Genomic DNA, 20,657 nt, shown 5'->3' with positions numbered 1-20,657 from the left:
GATATTTGACAGGCAGCTAAAACAGGACATACTCTAAGGTAAATTGACTAATACATTATCTTTCTTCTGATACAGAAACACAGACACAGACACACCCACAGACACCCACAGACACACCCACACCCACACACACACCCACACACACACACACACACACACACAGAGACTCAAACATACATAACCTGTCTTCTTTGGAGGAAATTATATTTTGAAGAGCCCAATTGATCTTGGATTACCCTGGCTTCAGGCCAGCAACTATAGTCATGTTTCTTTTCTCCCTCCTTCACCTGCATACATCCCAGTGATTGTCCGATTGTCCGGTTTCTGAAAATGCTGTTTCAAAATGTACCTGTCTGTCATCATTTCCTTTTCCATGCCCATGCACTGCCATAAGTTAGGCTGCTACAGTTGACTCTGACAACTGTATTTTTGCAGGTTCCCCACCTCACTGCTACAAATGATTATTCTGAAACACAGACACAAGTCAAAATAGGTCCTTATCCTACTGAAGGAAGAGTCTAATCTCCACACCATGTAGTCAAGGACAGCTATGTAATACTTCAAGTATTTTTGTTTCATCTCATGCTACATCTCTCCATGTAACCAACTTTGAGGTTATATAGAGGGTTTGTTCAGCATAGAATATCCTTCCTGTTCTATGCCTATTGATATCTCTCTCAGGTTTTAAAATTTAATCCAAATTGTACCTTTTTTCATTCTTTTACACACAGTTCAAATATTATTTTTTAAATAAAGTCTTTATTTTCATAGCAAGTCAGAATTCATTGTTCTTTCCATCATACTCCCACATATCTAGGTGGCAGTTCTATCTCCCATACATTTTACTGTGCCTTGCATTAAAGTTAGCTTTTACATCTCTGCCTAACCTACTGAACCATAAATTCCTTTTAGTGATCTCTAACCACCAGTGGTCAGCACAATGATTTCCACATAGTAGGGATTCACCAAATATCCATTGAATTTATTCCCTCAATTAATTTGCTCTCAATTAGTTTAGAAAGAGTCTCATTCTAGAAATGCGTTCTATTTGGCTTAAGAATTCTCTCTGCCACACACAAAGTGTTATCTCCCATAGCCCTTTCCAAAAGAGTCTCTAACTTTTTAGCCTCAGCCAGGCTATCCCTTTACTGCTCTTAATATGGAAAAAAACATTACATTGAAAACGTTCCTGATTACTAATGCTGTGTCACAAGTCATTGAATATTAGAGCTAGAAATTACTATGAAAATATTCCTTGTTCACAGACTGATTTTATAAAGAATTTGAGCTAGTACATTGATAAAAAATTGGTCCAAATTCACAAAGTTTGTAAGTGGCAAAGTTGATGTTAAATCCAATTTAAAGATAATAGTATCTGTTACCAACATTTTAAATCAAGTATACTCCAATAAAAATTTTTTAAAAATACAAAAAGCATTTTTTAAATAAGGATAATAGTATCTGGAACCAGACTAACCAGTTGTGTCCCTTTCTGTCACTTTGTACCCTATGTAACCTTGCACAAATAGCTTATCCTTCTGTACTTCAGTGTTCTACTCTTTAAAATGTTGCTGCTAATAGTACCAGCTGTATTAAATTGGTTATATGAACTACTTCCATATGTGCATTATAAATGATTAATCTTGTATAAAGTCATCCAGTTATTATTAATATCAATTCATTCTCATGAATTATATAAAGCATTTATGATAATTAATATCCTTTACTGCCTTATCTGTGTATATCTCTATGTGCCCTGTATATTATTTAGTACCCTGTGGAGGACATATAAACATTACATACAGTATTATATGTTAAAATTATTTTTATAATTTCCAATATTATAAACAAAATTAGGATAAGTCTATGTAGTATTTTAATGACTTTGACAATTTATTGTATGTCAAATAATGATATTGTTCTCTGTGGTAAGTATACGTGTGTATGTATATGTGTGTTTGTGATATCATGATTAAAGTTTGAGGGTATATTTATTTAAGGTCTTAGTGGGGTTTAGTATTTTAAGCAAATACTAGATAAAGATTTGTTGAGCAAACCTTTCAAAATTGTAAATATACTCTTACATTTGTACATAATTTTGTCTTATATTAAAACAATTTAACTTTACTAAAGATCATACAGTTTCTTACCTAAACCCATTTGCATTAGAATCAAAACTTATAACCAAAATAATGACTCTTAAAATATATAGTTTACTCACTCGTGTTGCAGACTTTAATTATATTGAAGTTTTATTATATTAAATATATTTTGTTGAAATGGCTGATATTCATTAAATTCTGAATACAAGTCCCTTATCAGCTATATGATTTGCAAATATTTTCTATTTTTGTGTATCATGCTGTTAGTGTCACATCTAAGAAACTTTTGCCAACAAGAGTTCACGAAGATTTTCTCCTATATCACCTACTATGAGTTTTATAGTTTTAGCTTTTACATTTTACATTTAGATGATCCATTTTTAATTAATATTGCATATGCTATGAGATAAAGGTCTCTGTTCATTAAAAAAAATCTTTTGCATATAAATATCTCAGCAGGTTTTATTCAAAAAACTATCTTTTCCCCATAAATTACCTTGGTATTTTGTTGTAAGTCAGTTAGCTATAAATGTAAGAGGTTACTTCTGGACTTCTGTTAATCTGTATGTCTAGCTAATGTCGAAACTACATCTTGATTGCTGTGGGTAGATAGTGTGTTTTCAAATTGATAGTGTAATTCCTTCTTCATTGTTTTTCTTTTCTAAAATGGTGGCTATTCTAGGTCCCTTGTATTTCCATATAATTTGAGGATTAACTTGACAATTTCCACCAAAAAGCCTGATAGAATTTTGATAGGGGTTACACTGAATCTATAAATCAAATAAATTTAAAGAATTTCCATCTTAAAATATTGAGTCTTTATATCCATGAACATGGACTGTCTTTCCACATACTTTTAAATTTCTCTCAATAATGTTGTAGATTTTTATTTTGAATGTGCTAGTTTTAATTCATGTTGATTCCTGTAAGCATTTGACTGTCTCCAGTATTTCTCCCAGAATGTTTTCAAGAAATGGATGTCATTTGGCTGATGTCTGCTTAGTGACTCCAGGCTGCTTAATTTATTGGACAGAGGTAGTATTTTATTTTAAAGATAACATGATTAGTGGGGAAATTTATACAGCTAAATATTATATATTTTATTTTTCATACATGTTTGAAGTGCAAATCTGTGGATATTCCATTTGTAGGACCAAGTCAACATGCCCATCCTAACACTGTATGCTACAAGAACTCTTCTGATGATGGAAGTTTGATTAAAATGCACTGGAAGATGAAAAAAATTAAAGCATTTTTATTTACGGGGCAGATTTTCCCATTAAATTAGGAACGGGCTTTATATACCTATAATCTCATAGACCACTGATCACAAGATCATTGAGTTGTTATTGAATTAAATCCCCACCATAGTTTAGTTTCAGGGTTTTTCACAAGATGTTACCATTTTCAGGGTATTCTGAGTCAGTGTCTCAGCTCTTTTCTAATCTTGGACCACCAATAATTCCTTTAAAATATTTTTGTTTACATGTATAGGAACTCAATTAAATGGATTCTTGACCCACTCTTTTATTACTTAGTGTTGAAAGTCTGAAAATTTGTATAAAGCTATTTGAGTAACAAACATAGAATTCATTATTTGGCTTATTTGTTAAACTTCCTACTTGCTAATGATTTATTTGGCACTAGTTGTATTCCCTGAATATATTATCTTATCTGTGGTTGGCTGACTCTGCAGTTTTGGGGTTGTTTCTATCACCTGTGCTTTGCAGTACTGTTTGGTATTTACAGCACCTCCCAGACAGGTGCCTTTTTCAATTTAATTATCATCCAGCTTTCTCCTTTCCAATATCATTTATGAAAATGTTAAATAAGACCAACCGTAATACCTATATCCCTTAAGCACATTTCTCAACACTTCTTCTTAACTTGATGCATTGCCATTTATCACTAAATTCCTTTAGCCGATTTCAGTCCCAGGAAGAATGTTAATATTGAATCCAGTTTGAGCTAAATTTTAATCAGGATTTCCTGAGACATTGTGTTAAGTGATTTACTATAATCAAAATTGATTTCTCCTCTGCTACCCCTGTCCTCTAATTTTCTAATTTTATCCACACACAAAAGAGAATGAGTCTGGCTTGAATAGTTCTCCATAAATATATATCATTCATTCTGACTTTCTGCAAATTGTTTCCTTCTCCTTTGCCTTTAGGACTATGTCTGTCATCCTCACGTAAGTCCCAAAATCGTTTCATGAAATGCCTTTCCTTCTGGCAGCCACATCTGTTCACCCCCAAATACCCAGTCTCAGACTTAGCTGAATTTATTCCTCTGTTTCAAATTTCCTTTTTTTCTCTCAGTTATTTTTGTTGCTGCTATTTCTATGCACATTATCATTTTAAATGCAGTGTATAATAAAAATAGAAATAGGCTATGCACAGTATATCCCCTTAAGCACGATGAGGTGCGTAAAGTACTTTGTTTACATTTCATTAGGATAGTTAACATGATCCTTTGAATGGGCCATTAATTAACACAGCATATCTGAAATTGAATTTAAGTTTCAAGGTAAATGTGTACACTTGCATTTTATCTAAGAAAGTGCACCAAAATGTCCCATAGCTGCCCAAAGAAGTCTGTGGATGACAAAGAACTGCTACTTTATAGAAGTGAAACTCATGGATAAGAAATACGTAATGTCAATAAATAAGAAATTTTTTTTCTGCAGCTTTATTTATTACAACCCTGTGTGTTTTATTAACAGGAAATTTTTGCCTTCCTCTTATGTGTAAACTGAGGCCAGCTTTCTTTTCTTTATCTGTCAAAGGATGAAAACAGAAAATTCTGTGACTCTTTGTAAAATGCGTATTATAAGATTTCCCAGTAGAATCTTTTTTTTTTTGGCCCCCTTAAGTAAATTTATATTTATCAGGAAGTCCATGGGGCTTATTTAACATATTAAATCATAATGACCTTAATTTGGCTTTATGAAATTAATAATGGTTATTCTCTTTTCATATATAATGACCCAAAATAGTCTTTAACTATTGCATATCATTTGCAATGATTATGAATATGTGCAACTTAGCCTTACAGATGCTCATGTGGTATTATGTCAGGGACTCTAAATTGAATTCCTTTTCTCAAAAAAAATATTTCTTGGGCTTGATATTCTTATTTTCTAATTAGATATTCTACAATTGGAGATGCATTTGTTTGCTTTTGAAAAGGTAATACGCTAAGCCTTATCAATCCTTTATAAGTCATTGTGAACAAGATTATAAGAATTTTTGCTAAACCCATGTGTAAGTAAAAAGAATTACAGAACAAGAGAATCCCTGGGAGATGGGAAGGAAAACATTAAGACTGGAAAAAATTAGAGCAAAGGAAGGATGGGAATAATAAAAGCAATTCAGTTTTTCCAGGCCTCTGTCCTTATTAGTATGATAAGACAGAGAAAAAAAAATTCCTATAGGAACAGGCTTTCCTTTTTTTTTTTTTTTTTTTTTTTTTTGCTTTAGGAAATTAAAATAGTCTTCAAGGTTCAAAATCTTTTATCACTCTCACAAGAACAAGAAATTCTTTCCTGATGTGATTGCTTCAGCGTTAGAACACAGTAGCCTCAATTCAAGAAAACAAGAGTGTACATGCTGAGAGAACTTTTTTTACTTTCTTTGTGTGTGTGTGCTTGAAAGCAAGCTTCTTTTGTTGGGTGAAAAAAAATGACACAATGTTGAGAAGTTGAGTCCCAAGAGGATTTATGTTGTTATTTTCAATTCCAGCTCACTGCATTCGACCCAGACGAAGGGTCAAACGGGGAGATCACATATGAAATACTGGTTGGGGCTCAGGGAGACTTCGTCATCAATAAAACAACAGGGCTTATCACCATCGCTCCGGGGGTGGAATTGATAGTTGGGCGGACTTATGCACTCACCATCCAAGCAGCGGATAATGCTCCTCCAGCAGAGAGAAGGTAATTTATATCAGAAGCAATGCAGTCTTTTCATCGCTCCAGTTTAAACCCCCAAATTAAGTTTAAGACGCGCCACAAGCATTCTTTTATCTTATAAACACCTAAATTAGATCAGAAAATCAGAGAGACTGGATTCTCAGGAACTGCATATTCTTCTTTGGTCAAATTGTGGGAAAAGTACAATAAAGTCAAGATTAAACCACAAAATAATTAACTGTGATTTCACAGATGTGAAGGTTGCAAGTCTTTGTTGGGAGGGGGAGTGGGAACGGGGAAATATTAGAGGCATGTGTCCACTTTATTAGCGAAAAGCAAGGCTGCTCATAGTGAGAGGTCACAGATAACATGTAATACGTGATGTCTCAGGGTTTTGAGGCCATCTCTCAGTGTCAGAGTAATTATTTTAAAATTTTTTATACACATATACAATTTATCTAGAAAATCTATCTATATATTTGTGTATATGTAATATAATCTCATAGATATATATGAGAGAGAGACAGTAAGAGAGAAAAAAGTAAAAAGACTTCCAGCTGTTACAACTACATTTATCTGCCCACCCCCAAGAGATATCCCTGAGATATCCCTTTTATTGATTTCTTGTTTGTTTCCAGATTTTCAGTATGCATTTTAAGAAAATATGAAGTTAATATTAATACATTGCTGAACCTTGCTGGTTTATTTTTCACCCTCACAGTGTATCTTAGGGTTCTTTCCAGATGAATACTGGATAATTCCCTTAAAACTTTTAATCACAGCTACATAATATTCCTTCATATATATGTAATACAGTTTAAGAAATCCACTGTTGATAGACTTTACGTGTCAGTCTGTCTTTAACAGACAATGAAGAAATAAGTAACATCGAACACGCATCATTTTGAATGTGTGCCAGTATATCAGTACAGTGAATTCCCGGAAGTTAGACCAAAGGGTTCATACAATTGTAACTTTTAGAGAGAACTGCCAAATTGTATTCTATGGGGCTTATAACAATTTGCAATTCTAACTGCCTGGTCTGAGTATGGCTAATTCTAAACAGTCTCCCTAGTGTGTGTCATATCAAACTTCTGGATTTTTGCCAGCCTGATAGGTTAAAAAAATAGTATTTATTTTTTTATCCATTTGCTTATGAGTGAGTTTGAGTATATTTCCTGTGTTTTCTACTTTTATTACCTTTTCTGTGAATTCTGTGTCCACAATCTTTGCCCATCTTTCTATTGATTTGTTAAACCCAGGTTACAATATTCTGTGTTTTCTACTAGTGACTTTGTGTATTCATATTGTATGTTTAAATCTGTTGCATTTAGGATTTATCCTACTGTACAATAGGAGGTATTGATCCAGCAGTATTTTTTTTCAGGCAACTATGCCATTTTTCACATAATATATCGGTTGGTTCATCTTTTTACTCATTAATTTGAGATGTTACATTTATTATATCTTTGCTTATGTATTTGAATGTGATTCTAGACTTTCTCCACTATTCCATTACTTCACCAATTTTTTTTATGAGCTATTATCACACAATCTTAATTGTTAAGATTTTAAACTATGCTTTATAACACAGTGGTGTGAACTTAACTCATTGATTTTCTTCCTTAAAAATTTCCTGGTTCCTCTTTCTGTTAATTTTTTTGACTTTATATAAGCTACTTAAGTATGTTTTTTTACCATATTTTTATTAGCAACACATTAAATTTATAAATTAATTACTTAGGTTAAATTATACATTGTTGGTGTTGAATCTAAGAACTTTCTGTCTCTTCATTTGTCCATGTTTTCTTTTGTGTCCTTTAGTAGATTTTATTTAAAAAATATTTTCTTTATATATGTCCTATACATTTTTTTGTTGGGTTGTTTCTCATCTTTTGGTGTTATTGTAAATAGACTTCTTCTTCCTCATTCTTCTAGTTGGTTGACACATATGTAAAAGCTGTTAATCTATATTAATTTTAACCCACATTCTTATTTAATTCTCTTATGTTTTTGTAGTTTTCCAGTTCATGTTCCCACGTTATCCAAGAATATATTTTATAAGTAGTGATAGTTTGATGTCTTTCTATTTTTTTTCTTCCCTTTAATTTCATTTGCTAGTACTTGCAATAAAAATGCTTGTCTTGACTTTGATTTGAGTGGGAATACCTCCCACATTTCCCTATTATATTGGTTTATGGTTAAAAAACATATTTTTTTATGTTAAGAAAACATTCTTCTATTCTTATTTTATTGACTTTTTAAAAATAAGAATGGTCATTTATTCAAGTCAAATAAATATCCTCAGTTATGAAGACAATAATGAATTTTCTTTTTGAGCCAGTGCTAGGATGATTGATCTTAATACAGTTCCTATAATAAATCTATTTTTCATTCCTGATATAAATCCAAGTAGGCCTTGGTATTTTAATCTTGAAATAAACTGCTGGATTATATTTGTTGGTATTTTATTTAGTGAAATTAGTCCATGCTTTTCTTTTTGAGAAACTTTTGTGAAGGCTTTATATAGTTGTTATGATACTTCATAAGTGAAATAAGCAAAAACCACAAAGAAACACAAAAATGAATTCATAAGTTTGATGACTATGAATTAGTTGTAAACATCTCTAAAGCCAATAAATAAATCCAAATTTGGTTCTTTGAAATATAAATAAATAAAAACATAAATAAATTTATAAACTATCAGCTAAACTAATCAAAAAAAGTAGGAGAAAGTGAAACTTTACCTAATAAATTCTGAGAGGGAAAAAACAGAAGAAATTTAAAGAATCATTAAAAGACCACTTTGCTTTAATAGCTGTAAAAGCTTGAAAAGATGGATGAAATGGATAATTTTTCAAGAAAATATGATTTACCAAAATCAATCCCAAAGATTAAGAATTCTTAAGAGATCAATAGTATTTTCCTCTATAGAGGAAAATACTCATCTCCCACTGTTATCTGCAGACCTGCAGGTCACTGCGGAAGAGTTTAGTTCTAGTCTGCTTGGCATTCATTTCAACAGTATGTTTGTCAAAATGCTTGGTGACTTCAATGTCCAATATGTGGTAGGTATAAAGCATCTCCAAACTTGCAGTCACTTTGGCTGAAGATCCCTGGAGCCATCCTCAATGCTTATCCTTCATTCAAACTCCAAATATAATCTTGAGCAACAACTCTAAGCTCTACCCTAAAAACATACTCAGTAACCAACAAATCCCCCTACTTTCATTATTAACATAGCAGTCCAAGCCACTGTTCTCTCTAGTGTTGAAAACCTCTTCTAATTAGAAGTCTCTAGTTAGACTTCTGCCTGTGTCCCCTTCAGTCTCCTCTCAACACCATGTACCTAAGTACATCTTGTCCCTGTAACTTCCCCTGAGAAATTTCTCTGACATCTTATTTAGCTTTAAGTCTGAAATTTTTGCTCCTATGGATTCCTGTATGTACTTCCAAAATAGTAAAGTAGAACCTGTAAACACTGAAATGTAAATATAGCTTTTTTAGTGTGATGTTGGTGGGAGACAAAGGAAGAAAAGATAAGGTTTTTGTCTTAAGTCTCCTAGTGAAAGCAATATAAATACCTAGAACCTTCATCTTAGAGACAATGTAGAAATATAGTTACAAATAGACACCCTGTAGAGTATGTTGACGCATTGAAAAGAAAATTACCATACAGATTGTGCAATCCTCTAAGTGTCAAGGACATCACCTCAGTACCACTGTGTACTATTGTCCAAAAAATATGGACAATGATATTGTCAAAAAAATATGTCCAAAAAATATGACTTTTTAAAAATTATACCATTTCTGAAGTAAAAGCTTCTTAGGTCTATCTTCATAACCTCTTTTTATTCATATTTTATTTTGTTCTTAAAAACAAAGTGTTATGGATGAAGTTTTATTCATGATATAAATAATTAAAATTGATTGTAATATTATAAACTGATCCAAAGACTTGAAATTTGTGATTTCCTATGAGATAACATCCTTCGTTGCAAACCAAGGATGTTTTATACTCCCCACAGAAATACACATCAGATAACTAAAATGTCTTCAGTTTACCTCCCACTTTTGTTCTTGTAGGATGTGGGGAGAAAGGACAGGCAGATTTTGAATACAGAAGCCTTGCCTTTTAGTTCATCTGCTGTTGCTAATTAACTTCATAACCCTGAATCTGTCACTTAATCTTTCTGATTTTATAATCCTCTTTTGTAAAATGGGAGTTAAACTAGATGGTTTCTAGGGTCTTTTAAAATCATACGATTATCTGAGAAGTTACATCACCTCTCTTGTTCTACTTTGACCTCATTACCAAATGTGAAATAAAAACTTTATGATTTTTATGTTTAGAAATAGAGAGTTACCTACATTATACTGGCTATATTACAAAAATAAAATTGGTATTATATAGATTCTCAGTTTTATGCATTTAAGACTAGCTATAAAATGTAATACAGAGTGTTCACATAGAATTTATTATAATTTATTATTTACCTCATGACTGACCTCTTTTATTATGTGCTTGATCAATGCTGTTGAATTACTACTATTTATTACAGCATTAATGATATCATTTTATTGTTAATACTCTTGGCATTTCATTTTAGGAAAGCTAACTCTGACACTATGCTGACATCAGGGATAAAAAGGAGATAGCATTTTAGAAGGCAATAGCTATCACGAAGGTTAGTGCTTATTTAAACATATTGTAGGGAAGTGTCAGGATGTTAAAGATGAAAAATGCAAGACCTTGAGTTATGATCTTCCCCAAATAACTCTAAGATCCAAGAGTGTGTGTTTGTGGGGGTGGGGGACATGATTAGCAATTCTAGCATTTGAATTACTGTGGAAAGGAGCAAAGGAAGCAAAGGAGTAAGGGCAGATGAAGGAGACGGTCATGTTGGACCATAGTTGTTCACTGTCTTCTGCCTTGGGGATAGTCTTTTTGTTTTGCATTTAAAATTTTTCTTCTCTGTGGCAAAGACACAAGCTTCATCTGAGTTAGAGGTCCTTATTGTAGTGCTGTGGATATAAACAGTTTAGCCCTCTAAAATGGGAAAATATTCAAAGGGGGAAAAATAAGGAAATATACAAAGTACAATAAGTTTAGTACAAATTATAGTTTTAAGAGCAGAAAGAGACCCATATTCTGGTAAAGATTTTATAAAGTACTCCACATCAGTAAGCTGAAGTTCTAAATATCAAAAGCAGGAACGCTCTAACTTTTTGAAAAGAAACTTTGAATTTGGGGTACAGGTGTGTTCTATGTCAAAAAGAAAATGTTAATCAGTGAGGGAATCTCTTGCCTCCAAGCTTATTAAGGAGAGTTTTAGGTCAGTTTGTAGAGGAATCCCCTGGGCTCCTAACTTAAAAAGCAGGTGAGTCTACATGCTATATTTCCCATGAACTTCTGGGACAATGGTCTTCTGAATCAAGTGTGTGAGAGAAAAACCTTGTATATCCATGGAAAATGTAGATTTGTGGTCCCACATCAAAAGATTCTGATCCAATATGTCCGAACCCTAACACTACCACACTCCACTCTGGGGAGGCAAGAGGGGATACTGTGCCTGTAGGTTTTTAGCCAAGAAAAGTGAAAAGATGTGATTAAAATGTCTAAAATATTTTAAGGGATGTTAATAAGGTAAATATAAGCTTATTTAGTTCATTCCACAGAATAGAATAAGAAGCCTTATTTTGAACAGTCAACAATAATAACTGATAAATGTGTTTTTCTTTGTGTGTATATACTTACATATACATACACACATGTGCACACACACATACACACCATACGTATAATCTTATTTAATCCTTATGCTAATCTTAATGTTATTATTCTTAATTATCAGATGGAAATAGTGAAACTGAAAGAAGTCAGTTACCTATGATCACATGTGATAGCATAAAAATTCTAACCCAGGAATGTGTGGTTATGAATCCAGTGCTCAACGTCACTCAGCTAGGGTTATTACCAATGTGGTATAGGGTAAATGTTATAAGACTTATGCATAGAGAATGTGCTGGCAGCAAAAAGGAAGAGATTTATAAAATATTTAAATCACTTGATAAATAACAGACACTAAAAAAAGTCAGGATTACGAAGGGTAATATCAGCAATAGTGTATATCTTGGGATGGCTGTTGGAACCAGATCACCACCTGGGAGGATAATAGGCCCACCTCATATTGCCAATTAATGTATTCCTACAATATGAGAGTGGAACTCTTTGCACACTAAATTTATAACTTGCTGATATTTTTCTTTTTCATCTAGCCATTATAGTACCTATAAGCTAAACTTAATACCGCTAAGTTTATAAGCAGCATTTCATCATCCATTTTAATCTACTTTAACATTTTATCCTTAAAGCACGAGTTGTAAAACAAAATTGAAAAGAAAAGCAATTATATTTTGGTTAATTTTATTGGCAAATTTTAATGAGATAAAATCAGAGCAAGAAAGAATGCAGATACTTTAACTGATTATGAAGTCTAAGAGATTTTAATTTAAAATGAGATTACTTTGGAACAATATTGTGATGAATTTACGTATGAAATTTTTTTAAAGTCACTGCAGCTTTTTAGAGGTGCTTAATATTCTATAGGTATCTATTCTACTGAGAATATGTTCAGAAACAATTTGGACTTCGGCATAATATAAGGTGATATAAGGTGATAAGCTAAAAAATCGTTTTCAGTGCCTATGATCTGTATTTCTCTTAAGGGCTTTTCAAAGTAAACTATTAAAGAATAATCTCAGAAAAATGTTTTTGGTGACCATGTCTTTTAATTGATGCACTTAATGCAAAGAGCTTTGGGCTACTTTAAGAAAATTCTAGCCCCCAAATAGAAATTGTAAGAAATGTGTTTTGAATAAAAAGGCATGATTTTGTTAAAATAAGTTTAAAGCATACATCTCAGGCAGTGGTGGTATGTTCTTCAAGATAGAAGATTAACTTTGTAAATTCGCAGGTCTCATTTGATATATTTTTGCCAGTGTTTCTTCTGTACCAACCTTGAACATCTTCAGCTTTTGCTGTGTAAAGAAATTTCAGAGTTTAAACATATCAAAAAAGGTGATTATGTCAATGCTAATGTTTTTGTCCTTATAATAATAGAATATATTTTTATCCCTCAAAAACAATGCCCATCAATCTAAGGCTTCAATTAAATCTAGTTTCTAAATTTTTATATTAAACTCTTTAAAGAAGACTTAAAAACAGATTTGGTTTTGTTTGCAACTATTTTACACAATGATTACTTTATGATCCTGACTCTTGATATGCATTTCATTAAGCCATTGATGTCAGCAACAAAATTAATAAAACACAGCCCATATTTTGTTTTTTGTGTTATTTTAATCAATACTCTCTCTGCTGGTTTAATAGGAATAGAGCCCCAAGACCAACTCTTATTACTAGATATTTATAGAATTTTTTTTGCTATTAGAGAAGCATTACAAAATAAAGTCAGAAGTCAAGTTAATTTATTAGCTTTATTTGTACAGCTATTCCTTTTTAATTCACACTATTAATCTAAGTAAGAAAAACATGTACCTGAGGCATTTTTTTTCCTTTTACTAAGATAATTTCATAAAAACATCATCTTTTGGTGGTAGTTTTATTTTTCCATCCTTTCGTTTTGAATTATTTTATTATTTCCTATAAAAATTCAGAATTTCCTTTCCTGTAAACCCAATAACAGAATATCAAATTCAGTCTGTCATTAAATGTGATGTAGATTTTTACCCCTCTTGTTTGCTTCTCTTTCTCTGCAGGCACTCCATCTGCACTGTGTACATTGAAGTGCTTCCTCCAAATAATCAAAGCCCTCCTCGCTTCCCACAGCTGATGTATAGCCTTGAAATGAGTGAGGCCATGAGGGTCGGCGCTGTTTTATTAAATCTACAGGTATGCTCCTTATATATGTATAAAATACTAGCGACAAAAAAAAAAAAATTCTAGCGACAACCTTGAAGGCTAATGGGTTTATATCTGTGCATGGCGGAGGAGAAAACCTCACATGTCTGATTACACTCTAGTGAATGAAAATTCCATCTGGAAAGGAAAGCAGGGATAATATGGATGGTGGGTTTTCACAGCTAATCTATTCTATTGATTGCCACTGTTGAAGAGCTAACGCTAGCTGGCAGGGATTAGCTGCAATCGTTACAAGAGATAATGAAGGGATTGGAAACATGCACTTGAATATTTTGTACTTTGCATCCAAAGAGTCTGCAGCTGACTATTATTTTCTGTCTTGGATTCCTTTGCCCCAGCAGGATTTATTTTTGCTGCAGTGTTCTGTATAGAAAATGACTTTAGATTCACCGGCTGATGGTAGGCATTCTATTGCTGAGGCAGACAATTTTATTCTGTGCCCATGGGCGAATCGTGTAGTTGCTGTGCCTCAGTTTATTTGTTTCGATGAATGGGATAGCTTTAGGTGATATTTCCATTTGCAGCTCCAGATTCATGGGCATATGAGTTACTTGCAGAATCATAGCTTGATTTTCTCAATTTATACATTTCTAACTAAAGCACATTTGGCCAGAAAATGCTGCATTTTCAACTGAATCTACAGCTTCAAGTTAGGCTACATATGGTGTTGATAATAACTGTCACTTACCATAAAAATCATGAGGACCAGAACATGACGTATTATTTTACCTATGGATGTTCAGAGGACGGAGGATTTATCATCTCCTGGTGTTATATGGAAATGGCAGGAGGTGTTGACATGAGAATTCAGGAAGCTGGCCTTGAAGGTTAAGAGAGATTTTAAATGTGATGATTTAAGAAAATCCCAGCATCGATCTTTACCATCAAATGAGGCGACACGAGGCATCTTGTTCAATGTCATCTGAATACAGACACCCTCTCACTCAAACCCTGATGATATAAAAATGAAGATTCCATAGAATGTTTGTACTAGAAAGAATGTAAAAAATAATGAAACATATCAACCTCATTATCTAGATGTGGAAAGTGAACCTTACAGAAATTAAATGAGGCCTAACTCAGCTGATTGAATTATCATTATTTCCAAAACAAGGTTCATTCCATTATATCCCACTCATTATCTGAGGCTGCCAAAAATTTGGTTGACATTACCAGATACTTCTCTTTGCCTCTGCTCTCGTATTTATTTTGTTGCTTTTTTCCAGGCAACTAGAGAGAATTTGCTTTTGTTGTTCATTTACTATTAAAATATGGGAAACAAAATTATATGAAAGTAGACATATTAGTAATAAGGAAATTTGGGGGATTTTAATGGTCAAAATAAAAGAAAAAAAACCTATAGTTTCTTTAGGAGGAAGAAAACATTTAGTTAAGTCATGAAAATGATAAAAAATATGGAAAACCAAATATGAAGACAAGTACCTTTATAGAATAATGAAAATCCTTCTTTACATATATGGGGATTTATTTTGTTTAAACGAGAAGAAAAGAAAAATAAATCTTAGATTTGTAAGTTCAGGCCAAGAAATTTTACATGTTTTACGTTTAAATATTTCTTAAAAATGTGCCTTTGTATAATTTAACTTTCTATGAGTAAGATATATTTTTACCTGTAAGCTGGCTCAGGTTTTGTTTCAATAAATCCCAGAAATATCTAGGTACCATATTATAGGAGAATAATTCTACCTGTGAGTTAAAGATGAAAAGGAGTTGGCCTTTTTCATATCTCAAATATCTCTAGTACAAAATCTGAGAAAATACTTGAAATGACATTTCTAGTCACCCTTTGTGCTTCTGGTAGAAGCAAAATAAAGGGTGCCAATTACAAAGTGGCAGTCTCTATTAGAAAGAACTAGGGTGACACCATCAAGGCATTTTTCACAGGCCACCAACCGTACACTTTTGCTCGTGATCAACTGAGACTGAATTTAAACTAGTGACCTAAAAGTTGAAAAGCTTCCATCAAATTACTCTTCCAAAGACTTGTAATAACAGAATGCATTAGAGGTACTTCTGGCTACATCCTCTCTTTTTCACACACGGCACTACCCACTGCTGACTCATAGCTCAATTTAGAAAGACAAGATTTTTGGGGAAATATATTTTCGAAGATAACAGCGGACTGACTTCAAAATAATCTGTTTTGACTGAGATCAAAGTGGTTTCTTTTCAGAGAATAATCCTTGTTCACCCCCCACTTCCTTTCCCTTTGTAGGTATTTTCCTTTCATTCTATCTAAAAGTTGTTTAGGAGGCTGTGATTTTCCTCAGCCTGTTAAGGCTGTTTTGCCTGGCTGCTGTATTGATGGCATTTAGTGGAGGAAAATGTTACCCAGAACTCTTAATTTTCGAACTTATGCTGATCAGGGTTAGTATTAGGTGGGGTTTTTCCTTCCAGATTTGGTCAGATCTTGCTCTTAAGCATGTTCCTCCTTTGTAATTCTGATCTGCCAGTGAAGCCTGTAAGACTGGTGTGCTGGAGCCAGAGCGGGCTCTGAGATCGTGACAGCAAGTTGGGTGCATTTCTCCCCAGCTTCGTGTTGAGTTATGTCACGTTGATAGCTTGCAATTGGCCATGGTGGGTGTATTTATGCCACAGAAATTAGCAAATGCAACAAATCAGTACCCTCCAGTCCAGAGCCAGTTGTTAAACTTTTACCATAATACCCCTCTATATGGAGCCGATTTCCTCTAAGATTTAAATCACTAAAATATGTTGACTCCAACAGCTTCCTGCATCTTTGTCCCTTGAAATTTTGATCTACTTTCATCACTCTAAAGATGAGCCAGTGCTACCAAATAGGACTATGTATTATACCCAAATACAATAAGTCTCAGCTTTTTATTTATCTTTACAAGAGCATTGTTTCCATCCAAGTTACCCTTATAATTTATGGCTCACATTCTCTTTGAGTGTTTGACTCAGCCCTATTACCATTAGAATAATCCTTCTTTCTTACATACAGAATCTTCTTATACCATCACCATCATTCTCATACTCATATGATAATAATAGTTATATAATAACACTTAAGTGTAACTTAATGGGGCAGGCACTATTTAAGTTGTTTCCTTATCGTCTCGGTAAGGACAACTAGGTTTATATTATGCACACACACTCACACTCAAAATTTCAACAATTTATAACTGAAAAGTTTATTTCCTGTTATGTCCATCATGAATCAGTTCCAGCTCTGTTCATCATTTTCACTCAACTTCAGCCTTTATCTGTGGCAATGTTGTTCTTTTGACAGAGTGAAAAAAGAGGCACAGTAAACCATATGCCCTCTCATAATGTTTCTCCCAGAAGTGACATAGGACCCTTCTGCCCAAATTTCATCCACCAAACCAAGTCACAAGGCTGCTAGTGGGTTAATCATGTGTAATCCTTCCACTAGAGGCAGACACTAATTACATGGTTAAGTCTGATGTCAAGACCCATGACTGCCTTTCGTACAGCTTTTGCTTTCCAAGTTACTGCAAACAGCAGTTTTGCTAACTGCTGCCTAACATGATTTCCCATCCTTACAGCATCCAATAACAGTTTCCTCACTACCTTCCTCTCTCTTGATGTCACTGCTATTTATTTTTGGGGTGTTTGTTATGGCACACTCCACTTTTAAGTACTAAATTGTGAATCAGTTAAAATAGCTAGGTTTTTGTTGCCAAATTTCACATTCTATGCCCATCACTAGTTGGCAGTGACTGTTACAAGGTACAACTCAGACTGATGAAACAGCCTCTGTCTAGAATTTTACTGATCTCTTGATTGAGGGCAATGCTTGCTGTGGAAAACAGAACACAACACAACAGAATAAAAAACAAAACCTAGTTATTTGCTGTTACCCTGGAGTGATGCATGTAACATCTATCTATGTATTTTCTCCCCATAGCCAAAGAAATTTTGGCTATACTTCTGAGTTAATAGGTCAAGAATGTATAATCTTCACATAGGCAAATAATTCCACAAGTTCATGGTAAAATTCAGTGAGTCAGGGATGTCTTATTTTCCCTATGAAGGGACTGCCAATATTTTCAAAATATTTATTTTGAATACTAAAATATATAAACAAATATGTATACTTTAACACGCATGTTTTCCCATTTAATTCTTATAAAAACCCAAAGCAATTGGATCTATTGTTATTATCATCATAACTTTACAAATGCAGAAACTGAGCCACAAAAAGTAAACGGCTCTTTTTTCAAGCTCATTGTGCTAAGAAGCTGTAAAGATAGGACAAAATCCTAAGAATTATGGTTAAACATTTATGTGCTTACCCACTGTGCCTATGTACTTGAAGTATCCCTGCGAGTTCTCCATTTTCTGTTCTTTATCCTACTCAAGCTGTTAGGGGACAGGTACTCTTTCCACACTGAGGCCACTTTATGGTTTGGCTGATAACCATTGTTCAACATTCAGAAGTCTCCATCTATTAATCACCCTCACCCCTACCCCGACTGCAGAATATTGCCTATTTCACTTTCTGGACAAAGAGAAAATATATATGCTCCTTAAAATCAGCTTACTGATAAATAGTCTTTTTAGAAATAGTTGATCTGTGCATATTTCATATAGTCCATTCTTAAAGATGGAAGGTTAAAAGTTTATTGTCCAAATACCAAATCCTGTGCACGTCTATTGTTTTAAATAACAAACTAAAACATACATTTAAAGAATTTTGGTTGGGGCCTCCCTGGTGGCGCAGTGGTTGAGAGTTCGCCTGCCGATGCAGGGGACATGGGTTCGTGCCCTGGTCTGAGAGGATCCCACATGCCGTGGAGCGGCTAGGCCTGTGAGCCATGGCCACTGAGCCTGTGCGTCCGGAGCCTGTGCTCCACAACGGGAGAGGCCACAACGGGAGAGGCCACAACAGTGAGAGGCCCGCGTACCGCAAAGAGAAAATAAATAAAAAATTTTGGTTGATTCAGTAGAATTTGACAAATCAGAATGTTTTATAAGTTCTCTTAATTCAACTTATTAATTGTCCTTGTTTTCTACCATAATATTTCTCAATAATTTATTTGCTTTTATTTTTAAGTTTTTGCTTATAACTTGTGATAACAGTATTGAAAGTCAGTTACCTTAACCTGCTAAAAAAGTTATATCTCTTCAACATATGTATAATGCATCATGTCATTTGGTCATGTTGGAGAGGAAGAAATTTCCTTTTACCATTCCAGTTCCTTCTGGCTGGTCTGAGAATTAAATTGACATGAGACAGATTAATGGGAGAGAATCAAAAAAAAAATTTAATAACACTTATACATGGAAGAGACCCAGGAAAACTGAGTAACTCACCAAAATAGCTGAAACCCTCATCTTAAATACCATCTTCAACTCATGACAAAAGAAAATGTTGGGGATAGTGGTTTGAGACTTCAGAGAGGAGGAAGGCTATACACATGGATATGGAAGAGCAAATATTTGGTAAATAAATGTTAGCTGGATGAGTCAGAGACAATGGGACACAGAGACGAATTTTAACAGACTTTGCTATGTTCGTCCCTGTCTACACACCTAGTTCATACTGTAGTTATTGATGGGGGTAGCTTCCATCCTGGAACAGGTCCTCTATCTACATTCTTTTAGGCAGAGGGAAGGTCAAAGGCTCTTCCTGAGTTTTTTGGGTCTTAAAAGTAATCAACCTAAATTAATACTCATGCCAATGAGACACAATCTGCAGTGACAAATTTTGCTCCCCTATAGCCATCATTGACCCTAATAAATAGGCCAATATTATTAGATATTATTATCTTCATTATCTGGCAAATGAGGAAACTGCACCTCAGAAACAGCAAGATTTGTGAGCCAGAGTAGTTTTTTTCTGTTTTAGCTCTATCTACTATATCACAATATTGTGGGTTAGGCTATAGAAAAACTATTAAATTTTATTCTTTTCCCATGTTTTAGGGGGTGGATATGTTTTATATTACATTAGTTCTGTGTTTTCTGAAGGTTAATTTTATGGTGTTATATGAGGGTAAAAAATACTAAAGGTTGAGAGAAGATATGATTTAATATAATGGTCTCAGGAAGAAGTAGTTAAAGGAAAAAGTAATTGACTGTTATTATCCTTTCTAACATAGAGGATATAGAATAGAATTTAGATTATAACCTGGATAAAGCACATTTGAGGAAAAAAAAATTAAATTCCTAGATTCTACTTCAAAGAATTCTTGGTTCTTGGTAGAATACTCTCCAAGGGTAGGTAGGAGATACCCCAGCAGTCTTGGAAAACTTCACCATAGAAATAGATGAGGGTAAATTTTTTGGTGCTCCAGTGTTTAGTAACTCAGTGTTTCTCTTAGTCTTAGACTAAGAGAAGAAAATCCATAAGAAAGAAAGGGAGATTGACATCCAGTTCTCTAATTGAATGGCTGATTAGACTTGAGCCAGTGCATTTACAAGGGAAAGGGCATTGGAAGGAGATGTCACGATGGAGTGGGCAGTCAGCAAGAGGGCATGAACTGCTCCCTTGAAGACTTTTTCCAGTGTTGTAGGTGAGATGGATCCTGCCTAGGTCCGCAGATTTCAGAGTTGAGGCTTTTAAGTATAAATAAAAACTAAGGGGGCTGCAGCATGTGGAGAAAAAAGCCATGTACACCAAGATATACAGCAAGAAGCCACCAACTGTGCGTTCTGTAGAAGATACGGAAGAATTTCTCAAGGTATG

General features: G+C 33.8%; 1 protein-coding gene across 1 annotated transcript in view; it reads left to right on the top strand.

The window, feature by feature from the left end:
• PCDH15 (protocadherin related 15) overlaps positions 1–20,657 on the top strand; it is a 1,039,293-nt gene that overhangs the window by 756,796 nt on the left and 261,840 nt on the right. The window contains exons 16-17 of the mRNA XM_067710150.1: positions 5,846–6,039; positions 13,798–13,930. Of these exons, the coding sequence (XP_067566251.1) occupies positions 5,846–6,039; positions 13,798–13,930 (327 nt within the window). The remainder of the gene's footprint in view (positions 1–5,845; positions 6,040–13,797; positions 13,931–20,657) is intronic.

The sequence above is a fragment of the Pseudorca crassidens genome, chromosome 16 (genome assembly GCF_039906515.1).
Source record: "Pseudorca crassidens isolate mPseCra1 chromosome 16, mPseCra1.hap1, whole genome shotgun sequence".
NCBI lineage: Eukaryota > Metazoa > Chordata > Mammalia > Artiodactyla > Delphinidae > Pseudorca > Pseudorca crassidens.
This window is presented reverse-complemented; position numbering and strand designations above follow the sequence as displayed.